The sequence below is a fragment of the Rousettus aegyptiacus genome, unplaced genomic scaffold (genome assembly GCF_014176215.1).
Source record: "Rousettus aegyptiacus isolate mRouAeg1 unplaced genomic scaffold, mRouAeg1.p scaffold_m13_p_15, whole genome shotgun sequence".
In the NCBI taxonomy this organism is placed as follows: domain Eukaryota; kingdom Metazoa; phylum Chordata; class Mammalia; order Chiroptera; family Pteropodidae; genus Rousettus; species Rousettus aegyptiacus.
The window spans coordinates 60,286,095-60,300,805 of record NW_023416290.1 but is presented as its reverse complement, the minus strand read 5'-3'; the positions used below and the strand labels follow the sequence as shown (position 1 = coordinate 60,300,805).

The window sequence follows — 14,711 nt, the reverse complement described above, 5'->3', positions numbered from 1 at the left end:
GGCCGGGCGCTCCAGCCCGTGGGTTCTGCCACTTTGCGGGCAGTGGCGGCGTCGGCGCTGCTCCAGCGTTAGGCTTGTGTGCGTTACAGGAAGCAAAACAGCAAGTGTGGGAGGCTGTCGCCTGTCAGCCTGAGAGCCAGGCTCTCGGGCTGGGGGAAGGGACACGGCGAGAGGAGAGCGGGGCAGAAGCCCGGTGGTCCGCGCACTCACTCGGCTGCGCTGGTGCGCATGCGCAGCCGTCTGCTGGAAAGGCCCAGGAACAGCGACCACCACAGCGTGATGAGCACCCCAGCACCAAGCTGCTGTCTTATATAAAAGATGATCTCTCGCCGAAGGAGACGGGCTTTATGGGAGAATGCTAGGGCAAGAAATACATGAGACGAGCCTGGAATGTCAGCCGTCAAAGGACCCAGAGCTCAGAGGCTCCCACTGCCAAAGACGACGCAACTGGAGCTTCAGTAACGACAACGACCGCAGTGAATCGAAAGCCCTCGAATGTGCTAAAATCCACGAACACTTATAAAAGAGAAAGTGCCGCCTCGGGAGGGTGACAGGGAACAAACAGCCTACAGGCAAACGAGTCCAGGACCGACCCTGCTGTCCAGAGGTGAGCTGCACCGCTGGGCGAGCAGACGGTGCAGACGGGGCTTCTTCTCATCGAGGTGTTCCGGCTCCTCGAGGACAAAGAAATGAGAGAATCAGAGCATCGGCCAACTTGCCCCCAGGCCCTGCTGACACGTCGATTTCAGACACCTCGATCCCGGGGCTGAGACGACGCATTTCTACTGCTCCGGCCACCCAGTTTGCGGAGCTTCGTTCAGGTGGCCTGATAATGCACAATGGCTACAGAGCACCGCAGCAGTTCATTACTGCCAGCCAGGCCTGCCTCAAGAGACGGGAAAAATCCCAAACAAACTCTGCGCCTGACAGAACTAGAAAAAGAACAAAACCCAAAGGGAGTAGAAAGAAGGAAATAATAAAGATCAAAGCAGAAATATGCACAATAGAAATTTAAGAAATGGAAACGATTGGATGTGGCTCCACAGTGTAGCAGTTAGAACATCTGCTTCACACGCAGAAGGCCCTAGGTTCGCACCCCAGTGGAGCCACGGTCCCTGGTCTACACCACGCCACCCTGAACAAGCCCGATGTCTGATCTCATAAAGCTAAGCAGGGTTGGGCCTGGTTAGTACTTGGATGCAAGACCACCTAGGGAAGACCAGGTGCTGTAGGCATAAATAATAAAAATAAATAAATAAATAAGAAATAGAAAAGATCAATAAAACTAAGCTGGTTCTTTGAAAAGATAAATAAAATAGACAAACCTTTAGCCAAACTCATCAAGTGCAAAAAGAGAGGTCTCATATAAATAAAATCATAAATGAAAGAGAAGTTAGAGCTGACGACACAGAAATACAAAGAATCACTGAAGAATACTATGAACAGTTACATGCCAACATATTCAACAATTCAGAAGAAACAGATGTATTTCTAAAAGTATATCACCTTCCATGTCTGAACCAGGAAACAACACAAAACTAAACAGACCAATTACCAGCAATGAAATAGAAGCGATGATGAAAGACACCCAGCAAATCGAGGTCCAGGGCCGGACGGCTTCACAGGTGATTCCACCAAACACTCATCAAAGAAGTAAGACCCATTACTCCTGAACTACTGCAGAAGACGGAAGAGGAAGGAACACTTTCAAACTCACTTTCTGAAGCCAGCAGTGCCTGGACGCTAAAGCCAGAGGAAGACGCTACAAGAGAAGAAACTTACAGGGCAACGTCCCTGATGGACACGGACGCAGACTTGTCAACCAAATGGCAGCAAACCAGATTCAGCAGCACATTAACGCGTCACGCACTGCGACCGGGTGGGATTCATGCCAGGGATGCCAAGGTGGTTCAGCACCTGCCCACCAACGTGATACATCACACTAACGGAATAAAGGACAGACCACGTGATCATCTCAGCAGATGCAGAAAAAGCGTTCGACAAAATCCAACATCCTTTCACGATAAAAACTCTCAGCAAAGTGGGAACAGAGGGAACATGGCTCGACATAACAAAGGCCACATACGACAAACCCACAGCTAACACCATACTCAAGAGGGAAAAGCTAAGAGCTTTCCTCTAAGATCAGGGCCAATATGAGGCTGCCGCTCTGACCAGTCCCATTCCACAGAGTACTGGAGTCCTAGCCAGAGCAGTGAGGTGAGAAAAAGAAATAAAAGGTGTCCCAATCAGAAAGGAAGAAGAAAAACAGCCATTATTTTCAGATGACATGTTATCACATACAGAAAACCCTAAAGACGCCACCAAAAAAACTATTAGAACTCATCAATGAATTCAGAAAAGTTCTGCAGGATACAGACTCAAACACAGAAGTCTTTTGCGTTTTTATAAACCAATAATGAACGATCAGAAGGAGAAATTAAGAAAACAATTCCATTTATAATGGCATCGAAAAGCCTAAAGTAGCTAGGGACACATTTAAAGGAAGAGGTGAAAGACCTGCACGCAGAAGGCCGTGAAGCACGGACGCAGGGAACGGAGGAGGCAGGTGAGCGGCGCACGCAGCGCCCGCGGCAGGGGCAGCGCTGCCCGAAGGGCCGCGCACGCACGGACTGGGTGCGACGCACGGACTGGGTGCGGCCCCCGTCGCCACGCCGGCAGCGTGCGGCTTGAAAGTAGAACTGGCCACAGAAGTTCTTTGCAACGACAAAAGACCCCACACGGCCAAAGAAACTCTGAGAAGGAACAAAGTGGGAGGGATCGCGCTGCCTGACAGCAAACCACACTGTAAGGCCACGGTGATCAGAACAGTGGGGTTCTGGCAATTTCACTTTCTGTCCCGTTCTCCCGACACCGTGTGTTGAATAGACCGTCTTTCCCCCATGGTGTGGCTCTGTTCTGTTCTGTCCCATGGCCTGCGTGCCTGTTTCGTGCCAGGAGCATGGAGACGCTGAATGTCCGGGTGGAAACAGACACCGTGGTGAGCGCGCCAAGCCAGGCTGCTGCGCCCAGCACTGCCCCCGAGTTCCACTGCAGACGGGGCTCGCCACTGCCCGGAGGACCCGGTGGCAGGCACTTCACCCTCCACGTACTCACCGGAAGGGGGTGGCTGCACCGTCTGCATCTGAGGCGCCGTCCCCAGGGAGCCGGCGTGCTGCAGGCTGCCGTCTGGGCCGCCCCTGCCCTCCCGGCACTGCCTTCCCAAGCTGCAGCCTCCTCGTGCCCAAAGCCCGAGCTGCCTCATGTCCACGGCGCTGTTTGTGACCCAGCCAGCCCACGAGCCCACGGGACGGGGGTCAGCACGCCCACTCAACGGCCAGCGGGAACGTGCTGTGGGCTATGAGGGCCACCCAGGCCTCTGTAATCTCTGCTTGCCTGTGCCGCTGTTCACAGGACACAACCGCTGTCAACCGTGGCTGCAGGACTCACGCGGCCCCTTTACTGAGTCAGGTAAGAGCACGCGGACAAGGCGCACCGCTGACGCGAGCTCAGGTGTGACAGCTCAGCTCCATGCCGAGAGCGAGCTGGAAAGCGGGACTTCTGGGCCCTTCCACCCAACTGCGAGGGGACCATCGGACACACTGGGGGACGTCCTACAGGACGACCTCCTCGACTCTCCCAAAAAGTCCCTCCTGAGACGACTAACCCTCCAAGGACCCCCCGCCGAGGGGCGGCAGTGGCAGAGGACGCCCATGTGTATGCGCACCACTCTGGGCCATCGGCAAAGGCGAACGCCAGTGGTGGCCGTCAGCTGCTGAGCACACAGTTCCTGCAACTCCTCAGAGCCCGTGATTTTGCGGAACGTGAGGCTGGGAGCCGTTGCTGAAGAACTGAAAGCCCGGCCGCTTCGGCCGCCAAGCGCCCGCGCTGCACTCACCGGCGGAGTTGATGGCGTGCCTCAGGACGTGCAGGGTGCCCACGCGGCTCCTCTCTGTGCTGCTGTCCAGCCGGGGCAGCAGGAAGGCCAGCAGGCGGTCAGGGGAGCAGCGCGCTGCAGGGCGGGCGTGTCACAAGCTGTGAGGACCTGTCCGGACTCCCTCGCTGCCTGCGCCCCCAGTCCCGGCCAGGAGGGTGCACGCTCGGCCGGTGACAGGACCGCGGAGCCACACGCAGGCCCAGGCAGCGGTGGACCAAGAAGGCTCGTCACCGCAACCCCCGCGGCACCGCGCACAGGGAGGGCCTCGCGCAGGCGCTCACCCAGCACGGTGAAACAGCGCAGCACCTCCTTCTGGTTGCTCATCACCAGGGGGCTCGACGACTCCACGGGCACGCAGATCTGCGGCAGGGGGCAGCGGACAGGTCAGGGGGTGGCGCCGCCGCCCCGGGGCTGCACTATCTCCAGGTGCGGGGCGCACACTGCCCGGCCCACCCGGCTTCCTCAACGGGCGGGCGCATCCAGGTGCGGGGCACCGGCTGGCCTCACCTGGGCAGAGGGAATGCGCCCTGCGTGGACATGGACGTGCCGGGAGGGGGAGGGTGCGAGATGATAAAGGCTATTCCAACGTGCTACGCACTGGAATAAATGGTCGCACAGCAGACAACTAAGGCTAACTGAGCAGTCGCCTGGGAAAAAGATAAAATCCAATTCTCACTCTTTCCCTAAAATGAATTCCTAGTGCATTAAACACTATAAGCAGGGAAAGTGGGAGAATCTGAAAAATAACTGCAGAATTTTCAAGGCTTTCCTGAGTATAATGAGACCCAGGCTTAACAAAAAAGGTGGAAAATTGGTGTGAAAATCAAATAATTTTGCATGGCAAAAAAAGTGTCATAAATAGAGCCAAAAAACAAAGGACAAAGTTGGAACACATATTTATGAAAAAAACTAGAAGCCGACAGTAGAACCAAGGACACGAACGCACGGCGCAGAGAAAAGGTCGCCGTCTCAGCTTTCGTGCGTTTAATTTCCCTTCGAAGCCAGTCCCCGCTTGCGTCCCCGCCCGCACATGAGCACCCGTGTCCGGCTTCGCGCGTGGGCGCCGTTGCGTACAGTCGTCCTCACGGCGCCGCGCTGCGCCGCTCATTTTCCTCACCGTTGGGATTTGAGCCGTCAACGCGTTCTCCAGGGAGACCCCAGGCGCCCAGGGCCGCGCTAATTCCCAGACCCTTCCCAACAGGTTTCTGCCGCTGACGTGAAGGCGAAGGACGCCCGTCTGCCCTTCCCGGCTGGCCAGGATGGCGGAGGGAAACGCCTCGGCGTGTGGGTTCGTCTGCCACCCGCGGCCTCCTTACCAGCTCTACCACGTGCACTCTCCGGTCTGTCCCTCAGCTTCTGGAAGCGGATCGACCGCCACTAACTAATACCGCTGAGTGCTCACAAGCACCAAGTGCCAAGCTAGGTGCTGAGACTCAGCCATGAGCGGGACAGGCCGCACCTGGCCGCACCTGGCCGCACCCTGGCGCACGGCAGCACGTGCTAACAGTCGGTCACTGACTACAGCTAACACCTGAGCAGCGTGGGGCTCAGGGTGCCGGCCCTGCACCCTCAGCCCAAGAAGGTGAAACCTACAGCAGCCTACTCAGGACCAGAAGCCTTACCGCCCATTCACGCACGTTTTGTATGTCGTACGCATGAGATTTGCTGTATTCTTACAACAAAGTAAGCTAGAGAAAAGAAAGCATTACTAAGAAAATCATAAGAAAAAACATGTACAGTATTTACTAAAAAAAAACCAGCACATCAATGGACCCATGTGTTTCAAACTATGGGGGCGGGCGGGTGGCAATGAGGGACAGCCTGTCCTCTCCCCGCAGCCTCAGCCTCCCGTTTCTGCCTCTCCTTACAGAATTGGCCTCGGGTCCCGTTCAGGGAGTGGGCTTCTTCCTGCCCTCGACCCTGAGGGGAGTGTGTCTGTTTCCCGCTCACACTGACGCACGCTGAGGGACTGGGTCCGTGAACTTCACCAAGCTAAAGAAATTCCTCTCTAATCCCGGCTGCAGGGTTTTAAGCATTAATGGGTGTCGAACTTCGCCAACAGCTTTTCTGCACCAACTGAGATCAGGGGATATTACCCCTAAGTTATTTCCGTGTGACACTGAGTTCTTGTGACTGCCACACCTGTCATCTGACCTGGTGGCGGGTGTGCAGTAAGGCCTCTGAGCCACTTCCAAGTCACCTCTGACCCTCCTCCCCTCATGGGCCTCGCTGTCAGCCCCCATTCTCGCCTGCCCGGCCTTCTCCCTGCTCAGTCCTCGGGGGCCCAGACCCAGCGCAGACGCTTGCAGACCATCTCAGGCCACCCCTGCCCTGCTGGTCGCCCCCTCCTGCCACCTCCACGCTGGGGTCCCCACTGCCACACTGCAGACAATACGGCTATATCTCCGACAGCTGCACCCACGTGACTCAGGGGACAACAGCTTCAGGCCCACCCGCTGGACCACCCACCCTGACTCTAGCCACACGGAGGGCCCCAGCCCTGCACCACCACGTGGCACCCCCAGCGAGTCCCCCGACTTCACCCCCACCATAGTGAACTCACACTCCCGCTCTCGCCACCAGCACGGCCCCCCACAGCATCCCCCAGCACCCCACTCCCACCCCCAGCCTACCTGGGCATGCAGAGCGGCCAGGAGTGAGTCGAGCTGGACGTCCAGCGTGCGGCTGCCCACGCTTACGGCGGCTTCGAGGATCTGGCCCAGGCTCTGCGGGGAGATGGGCTGTCAGTGGTTCCTGAAGCCAGTCCCAGGAGGAGGGATGGGGCAGGAAGGGGCCCTGGGCTACTATCCGGTCAGGGCGGTGGGGAGACATCTGACCAGCCCAGCCACCGTGGGGCCTGAACGACCCCTGCTCCCCCCGCAGGTCGGTGCAGGGGCCAGACCTTGGACACGTGGCAGGTCTCAGCGTGCCTCTTGTAGAGCGCGAGGACCCCAGGCAGCAGCTTGGGCAGCTGCTCCTCCAGCTTCTCACTGGGCAGCAGGTTGCTCATGGGCCCCAGGGCCTGCACCACGGCTAGCCGGAGCTGAGGGGACAGCGACAGTGCTCACGGCCTGCACAGGACAGGGCGGCAAAGAGCCCGTTCACCAGGAGTCCTGGCCCGGATGAGAGCAAGCCCAGGCTGTCGCGTTCTAACAGGGCCTGGCAGGTGGGTCATCGCGCCTCAGCCCCCCGCAGGCAGCCCTGAGGCCCCAGGCAGAGAGCAGTGGGGGAGGGAGGGAGCGACCACGGCACCTGGGGCCCAGCGACGAGCTGCGTGCGCTCCGGGGGGACCTGCAGGTAAGACCTGGCACAGGGCGCCTCTACTCTGACGAGACCCCCGCCTCCCGAGTACAAGCCCCGCAGAGCAGCAGCAGAGGCCCAGGCTGCTCGGGGTGGGAGAGGGCGGCCAGCAAGGTGACGCCGTACCTTGGCTTCGCGGCTCTGCAGCCACTGCTGAAAGAGGATATCGTAGGCACTGGACATGTGGGAGGCAAAGGCGTCCTTCCTGACCGTGGGGTCTGGGGCCTGGTCCAGGTTGGCCAGGTACTCGAGCGTGCCCTCGCTGAAGTGCTGCAGGGCTGCGGGACCCGCGCGGGCCGTGAGCGGCGGGCAGTGAGCGGCTGGGCCCCGACGCCTGCGTCTGCTGCCCCTTCTACACCCACACATGCGACACCCCCACACACGGGCCCAGCCGGGACTCCGGGACTCCACTGGCTGAGCAGTGTCCCCAAGCCTACGTCTTTCCCAGGACTTCGGAATGGAGCTTTTGGAAATAGGTGTAATTAGTTAGGATGCTGTCACAGGGGGTGGGCCTAGGGCGGGCCCTCGTGCAGCAGGACTGAGGCCCCGCAAGAAGAAACAGACACCGGGGAAGGACAGCCACGTGCGACGGAGGCAGAGGCTGCAGTGACGCAGCTGCAGCCGCCCTCCCTCCTGCAGCCTGGAGGACCCGTGACGTCCGCAGAGGGGCACCGGAGAGGGGACAGAGGCAGCGTGGCCGGGCGGGCCCTGCTCACCGTAGCAGAGCACCTCCCTCGTCGCGTCGTGCTTGGCTGCCCCCAGCATGGGTAGCATGGTGTTCAGGATGGACGTCAGGAAGGGCACCATGCCGAACGCTGCAAGGGGCAGGTCACAGAGGCCCTGCCGCGGCTGCCGCCCGTCTTCCCGCACCGGGTGCCCGGCGACAGGCGGCGGCGCCCCACGCCCCCAGGCTGCAGGGCCCTGGGCTCCTTCTGCTCAGCCTGGGCTGGGGGCGAAGCTGCTGACACATGGAAGCTGAGGTGCCAGGGGGCCCAGGACTCACTCAAGAACGAGGTGTGAGGGGCCGAGGCCGAGTCACCACCTACCGTTGCAAACAGAGAGGTTGGCCAGTGTCCGCACCACAAAGTAGTGTGGCAGGGCCCCGGGCTGCAGCTTGCTCAGCATCTCCTCCATCACCGTGCCGATGAACTGCTTCCCCACCGCCACCAGGACGTTGCTGGCGGCTTGCTGCCAGTCCCAAACCAAGTCCTGCACCCCAAAGAAAATGTGAGCTGACACCTGACCAAGGAAAGGAGGCAGGAAGCAAAGGTGACATGCCTGCCACCGAGGACGAGAGGCCTGTTTTCAGGCTCCCCAGTGAGCGCCTGCCAGGGAGACCTCAAGCCCAGCCGCACCCTGGACAAGGACAGCGCTGCCACTGCTAGCCGGGCCCGCTTGAGCCCTAACACGGGACGTGAGCGTCAGGCCCTACATTTACTCTAAGAGGTCAGGAATCTTCTCTGTGCCTCAGTGTCCACCTCTGAGATTACGGGGTGACCCTCCCCGCCCAGGAGGATGGTCAGTTGCACAGGACTAGGGGGCCAACCCCAAGGTGGCCAGCCGCCCTGCGTACCTTTGCCTTGGTCATCTCGCTGGAGGCCAGGAGGATGACGGCCCTGGCCATGTCCTTGTCCAGCTCACTGATGTGGTTGCTCACGACCGTCTCCATGGCCCTCAGGATCATCGTCCGGTACGGATGCGCCAGCTGCGGAGCCAAAGCATGCAGGGAGGCCCAGCAGGGGGGCTGAGCACCCAGGCACCCTGCCGGTGCCTCTGGCGTTCTCTACGGGACTCGTTCTCTATGCGACTCGGGACAAGCTCTCCTGTCTCCGCCTGGACGGGAGAGGGAGCGGCACCGCTGAGCTTTCTCTGCGGCGGCCCTCGGGATGGCTGCAGGCTTCACATAAACAGGGGCCTGGGGAAGGGCGTGGGGGGGGTGGGGCGCTGGTCTTCAGAAGGGCCGGAGCGATCTGTGCAGCCACGAGGAGCAGAAGGTGGGCTGGTGGGCTCCCGCCCCCAGTGTGGCCAGTCTCCTGGTCAGAGGAAGCTGCCCGCCCTGCTCTGGCCATCTGTCCCTCAGCTAAACGGTCCTGTCACAATGGAGTTCTCTGAGACCAGGACTTGCTAACAAGACTTCATGTGTCTCGTTCCTAAATGTATAAAGCACCACGTGTCTCTGATGTGGTGCTGACGTGTGATGAGAGGAGAGGTCTGCGTAACTTTCTCCTGTCATCCTAGGTCCGTCCATCCGTCCATCCGTTTGGAGAGATTGAACAGAATCGCAAAGGTGCTCGCAAGTGGAGAGTCCAAAGGGGCGGGGCAAGTGGGAAGGGGCGGGGCCGGGCAGGGGGAGGGCGGCGCCGGCACGGAGGACAGAACTTCCAGACCAATACACATTTACTCTAAACATGCTAATCGTGAAGGAAAATCATTTTTTTTAAAGTACGTAAGTTAACTAAAAAGACTAGGAAGGAGGCAAAATCATAAATGAGCTAGAAGATGACATCCCCAGGAGATGGCAGCTGACAGATGAAAGAGCAAAAACTCACAGCACACTTAAATTTTGCTATGACTTGCTAAAAATAATAAGGCCTGTTTAACCGTTCTTTGGCCATTTCCTCAAATAGCAAGGACGGCCTGGGTCTTCTTTGTCTAACAGATGCCGATCTTGGTGTGCGTGGAGATGGAGAGACAGACCCTGACGCGGTCCCCTTCTCCATGGTTTTGCATCCCACAATTTGTTATCCACACTCGACCATGGTGGGAAAATAGTAAATGGAAAATTCCAGAAGGTTTTAAATTGCAGCCCTCCTGAGTAGCCTGATGAAATCTCCCTCCGGCCCAGTGGGGAACCTTCCTTTTGTCAGGGGATGGACCCTCCATAGGCTCCCAGGGGCCCTCAGGCACTTCCTTATGCCGGAGGCGCCCCGCCCCCGACACACCCCCACCCTCAACCCCAGGCCCTGAGACCCTGTCCTGCAGGCCCCACCTCTACAGGCCCCGCCCCAGGCCCCACCCCTGGGCCCACAGGCCCCGCCCCGCCCCAGAGGGGCAGGACTGTCCCGCCCACACCTTCTCGTGCAGCCGCAGATGCTCCTCGCAAGCCCGGAGCGCCTCCTCCGGCTGCGACTCTCCGAGGGCGCACAGCGCGCTGCACACCTGCTCCTGAACCAGAGGATCCTTGTCGGTGATGGCGTCCAGCAGGATGGTGGACAGTTCTGCAGTGACAACCCCCGTGTTCAGGCAGGTCTGAGGACGCTCCCACCGCACCGGCGGGAGCACCCACTGCACGCACTCACTCTGCACGTAGGACCTGGTCATGGCGGCGGGCCGGGCTGCCCCTCGCCGGCGCAGTGGGGCACAGGGGTCTTCTCAGCCAGGCTTCTCACCCTGAGTTCACCAGCCTCCTCAGGGTGGCTGCTGTTTGCCAAAAGCACAGGACTCAGAAGAATGGTCCTGGGCACCGTGCCCTCCACAGGGTCCAGCTCTCCCCCACCCAGGCCCTCAGCGTGGCGGCCGCCCGCTTCCCAGCACTCGTGCTCCACCACTGCTCAGTTCCCTCCGCGGCAGGAGGGAGGTCACAGTTTGGCCCTGACCATCTGCCGGGCACTCGTGGGGAGGGGCAAAGGGGTCGATGGCCTGAGCCTGGGAGGTGGGGTCATAGGTAAGGGAGAGTTCCAGTTCAAGGGGGCGGACGGTGCCATCAACACGTCAGTGGAGTGACAGGAGAGATGCGTGTTTTAGGAAGGACAAGCCCAACAGAGCACTAGAAAAGGAGAAGATAAAATTGGCAGACCGGAGACCCCTAGGAGCCCCAGGCAGACAGGATGGGGAAGCCTCGGCGCGCGGGCGGCATCAGCAGCTGCTTCCACGTCTTCCCGAAGAGCATCTAGAGTAACGGGAAACAAGAAACAAAAACATATTCCGATTGCAGCAGAGCAAGAAGAAGGCCAAAAACGCCAGACGCCCAAAGGGTGGAGGGCTACAACTACTGTCAGCTTGGGGGTGAGGCTCCAGAAGGAATCCACAGAACACACTTCTCACAGGTGGAACACACCTTCACGTGGGACCCGAACCCCGAGGTGCCGACCTGGTCTGAATCCGGGAGGCGGGCCGCCTGCCCCTGGGCAGAGGCCTCCCTGCGAAAGGCACAGTGCCTCCCCCAGTGCCCTGAAGCACAGGGGCGGAACCGGCTTGAACCCGCGGCCAGTCTGCAAGGCCCCTCACTCAGTGTGCGCAGCAGGCTCGCCCGCCCAAGCAGGAGCAAACGAAAATGAAGACTCAGAAGACGCTGGCTCCCGGCCCTCCCGACCGAAACCGAAAACTGGACAAAACGCAGGAATGTGCAGTCCTCAGGGCGATGGACACCGGGAAACCTGGGATAGGGAGCCCCGAGATGGCTGCAGCCTGGGGGCGCGTTCACACTGCGCGGCGATGCCCAGGCTGGACGTGTCCCCGGGAAGCCCATGGGGCCAGAGATGGTGCTAGAGGCCTGCAGAGCGTCCCAGTCACTCGGCTGACCACTTGGCAGCAGAGAACGTTCCCACAGACCCCCAGGCCCTCATCCCCAGAACCTGTGACTACGTTCGCGCTCACGGCAAAGGCCCTAGCAGGTGGGATTGAGGGCACGGACCCCGAGAGGGAGGATCCCGTGGATTATGTGGGTGAGGTCAGCCTAACCATCCGAGGTCCTCAAAGCAGAAACCCTGTCCCAGCCGGCTCAGAGATGAAAGGAGGGAGGAGAAATTCAAACCACGGGAAAGACAACCCACCACTCTGGCCTGGTGGTGGAGGCGGGAGGCTGTGAGCCAAGGCATGTGGGTGCCTGTGGAAGCTGGCAGCGACCCTCGGCCTATCGCTGGCAAGAAAACAGGGACTTTGGTCCTACACAGACAAAAAAACAAATTCTGCCAATAACCTGCTCCTTTAAGAGCAGGAGGGGGCACAGCCCTCCTGACTAGGTTTTAGCCCGGCGACGCCCATGGCAGACTCCTTACCTCAGGGACTTTAAGATAATAAATGTGTGCTGTTTAAGCCACTATATTTGTGATGATCTGTTACAGCAGCAGAGGGAAACTAATACAAGTGCCATGTTTGAGAAGAAGCTACCCAAGGCCAGGGCGAGGGCCACCCAAAAGAGCCAGCAGAGACGGTGCCCGGACCTCCTAGCAGCCAGAGGGGGAACCTCCAAAGCTCTCAGGGGTTTGCCTCAGAGGGAAGAAAATCAGCCCCGGACTAGATGCTACTCTGGTCTCACCTAACAAAGCTAAAAGCAAGACCCGAAAGGATAAAACTGGTCCCAAGTAGCTCCGCCACATCCCAGCACCGAGTTCAAGAACAGCAGCAGGAACACAGACATATCAAGTACCAACGAGGTAAAATGGCAGCATCTCACGTCCAATCAAAAATTACCGGCATGAAAAGAGGCAAGAAAATATGACCCTTAGAGAGGACGATGCGACCAACGCAAACTGACACGGAAATGACGCAGAGGAGAGAATTAGTAGGCGAGAACGTTTAGACGGTTATCACAACTGCATTTAATACATTCAAGAAACCACAGAAAAGACTGAATACGTTAACACGAAGAGATAAAGGGACGGGGTGGAAAGAGAAAAACATGTCTGGCCGGGCTAAGGGGAAGCTCCGGACGTCGAAGGACACAGCCTGCAGAATTCTTGACCTTGGCAAGATCGAAATCATGGCAGGTCCAGAAACTGGTACCTTGTTCTCCTTCACTGGTATCAAAATATATTTCAACCCTTATGCGCGCCCAGGTAGAATGATGAACTGTGTACTGGTCACATCTGGAGGCATTGCTTTGCTGGTCTTATATTTCAAGTTAAGGTTTAAAAATCTCCATCTGTGAAAGCAACGTAGAAGGAATCTAAGCTGCACCTCATCTGTTACTTTCCTGCACCTGGAGAAGCTCATGTCAAATCACAGTGTGATACTCAATTTCTACAATGAACTATGAGCCTAGAAAAAAAAGCAAAAGAAAAACAAGGCTGATAATAGTCATAAGAAAGCTGGAATGACTATAATAATATTAGACAAAGTAGATTTCAGAGACATAATGATCCTAAACATTTATGCACCTAATAACAGAGCTTCAAAATACACAAAGCCAAAGCTAATAAAAATGCAAGGAGAAATACACAAATCCAAATTATAGCAGAGACTGCAATACCTCTCTCTCTCCGAGTGGTAGGACAGACATACAGAAAAATCAGTAAGGATACAAAGCCCTGAGCAATACTGTCAACCAACTCTACCAACGTGGTATTTCTAGAACAGTTCATTCATTAACAGAATATATCCTTTCCAAAAGCACATGAAACATTTACCAAGACTGACCATATTCTGAGCAATAAAGTCTCAATAAATTTAAGAGAATTCAAGTCATACAAAGAACGTCCTCTGACCACAATGGAATTAAATTGGAAATCAATAAGAGAAAGCTATTGGAGAGATCCCCAAGTACTTAAAAACTACTAATATGCTTCGAAACAATGCCAGAGCCAGAGAAGAAATGAAAAGTGAAATTAGGAAGCATTTTGAAGTGAATGGAAATGAAAAGACATTAAAAAAACTTGTGTGAAACTTACAACGCTGTCTACGTTAGAAAGGAATGGCATCAGCTTCTACCCTCTTCCATCCGCACAGCCGAGGGGTCTGAGGGATACACTGCTGCTGAGCTGCTAGTTAGCGAGGGGTAGGACTCAACCAGGGCTGTCTCCCATGGGCTCTGCTCCAAGGCCAAGTCATGGGGCGGGATGAGCGGGCCTTCCCTCCCAGCATCGGACGCACGGTAGGCAAGTAGAGGACCGGCTCCCTCCTCGCTCCCCTGGATAAGCCGGCATGCACCCAGTGGCATTTAGTAATGCCCACTAGGAGCCATCCCAGCCTCTTACCACTGCCACAGGACACAGTGCAGGCTAATTGAGGCGCTGGGCCAACCACAATGGGCCGGAGGCCTGGGATGAAGCTCCTCCTGCCAGCAGCGCCCCAGCCCCTGGCTGCCGGAACCGTGGGTGCAGCCTCATCACAACCCCATCTCAAGTGTCCCTCAAGCGTGCTTCCCACATGGCACCCTGGCGCCCAGTGCTGGCTAGGCCTCTTCACCTGGACCACTCACTGCCACTCAAACCCTACAGCCCAGACACTCGGCTGACCATCTCCACACCTGACCTCTCCCACCCACCCCCTCCAGCCTCTTCCTCTGTCACCATGCACTCAGCTGTCTGGGTCCGAAATCGTCACAGCTGTCCTGTCCCTCCATCCCCTCCCTCATCCTATGGTCCACTCATTGACCTCCTTCCTCTCCACCTCTACCACCCCCACACTAGCCCCTTCCAAAGTGGTCCTTGCCCCTAGACTGTCCCCTCAAAGCCAGCATAAACCCGACTCCACTTGCCCCCACCACCAGATGATAGCTTCCGCCTACGTCCCAGGCAAGGCCCCCCACCAGGGT

At 57.7% G+C, this 14,711-nt stretch overlaps 2 protein-coding genes across 13 annotated transcripts in view; one reads left to right on the top strand and one right to left on the bottom strand.

Moving 5' to 3' along the window:
* The window catches only part of MROH1 (maestro heat like repeat family member 1), a 41,159-nt gene that overhangs the window by 25,519 nt on the left and 929 nt on the right, over positions 1-14,711 (bottom strand). For 7 of the 12 annotated variants that reach the window (XM_016131780.2, XM_016131786.2, XM_016131788.2 and 4 more), the window contains exons 2-12: positions 11,034-11,126; positions 10,537-10,657; positions 10,310-10,455; positions 8,811-8,942; positions 8,284-8,446; positions 7,954-8,052; positions 7,364-7,515; positions 6,840-6,980; positions 6,571-6,663; positions 4,219-4,297; positions 3,899-4,012 (exon numbers count right to left, since the gene is read on the bottom strand). In XM_016131780.2, the coding sequence (XP_015987266.1) occupies positions 3,899-4,012; positions 4,219-4,297; positions 6,571-6,663; positions 6,840-6,980; positions 7,364-7,515; positions 7,954-8,052; positions 8,284-8,446; positions 8,811-8,942; positions 10,310-10,455; positions 10,537-10,558 (1,141 nt within the window). In that variant the 5' untranslated portion in view covers positions 10,559-10,657; positions 11,034-11,126. Of the gene's footprint in view, positions 1-3,898; positions 4,013-4,218; positions 4,298-6,570; positions 6,664-6,839; positions 7,009-7,363; positions 7,516-7,953; positions 8,053-8,283; positions 8,447-8,810; positions 8,943-10,309; positions 10,456-10,536; positions 11,127-13,845; positions 14,438-14,711 lie in introns of those variants that run through there. The other 5 variants (XM_016131781.2, XM_036233184.1, XM_036233188.1 and 2 more) reach the window with 5 other exon arrangements.
* Positions 12,939-13,134, top strand: LOC107503473 (ATP synthase membrane subunit DAPIT, mitochondrial-like). The gene has a single exon (XM_036233201.1). It carries the CDS (start codon positions 12,939-12,941, stop codon positions 13,104-13,106), a length of 168 nt encoding a protein of 55 aa, XP_036089094.1. The 3' UTR covers positions 13,107-13,134.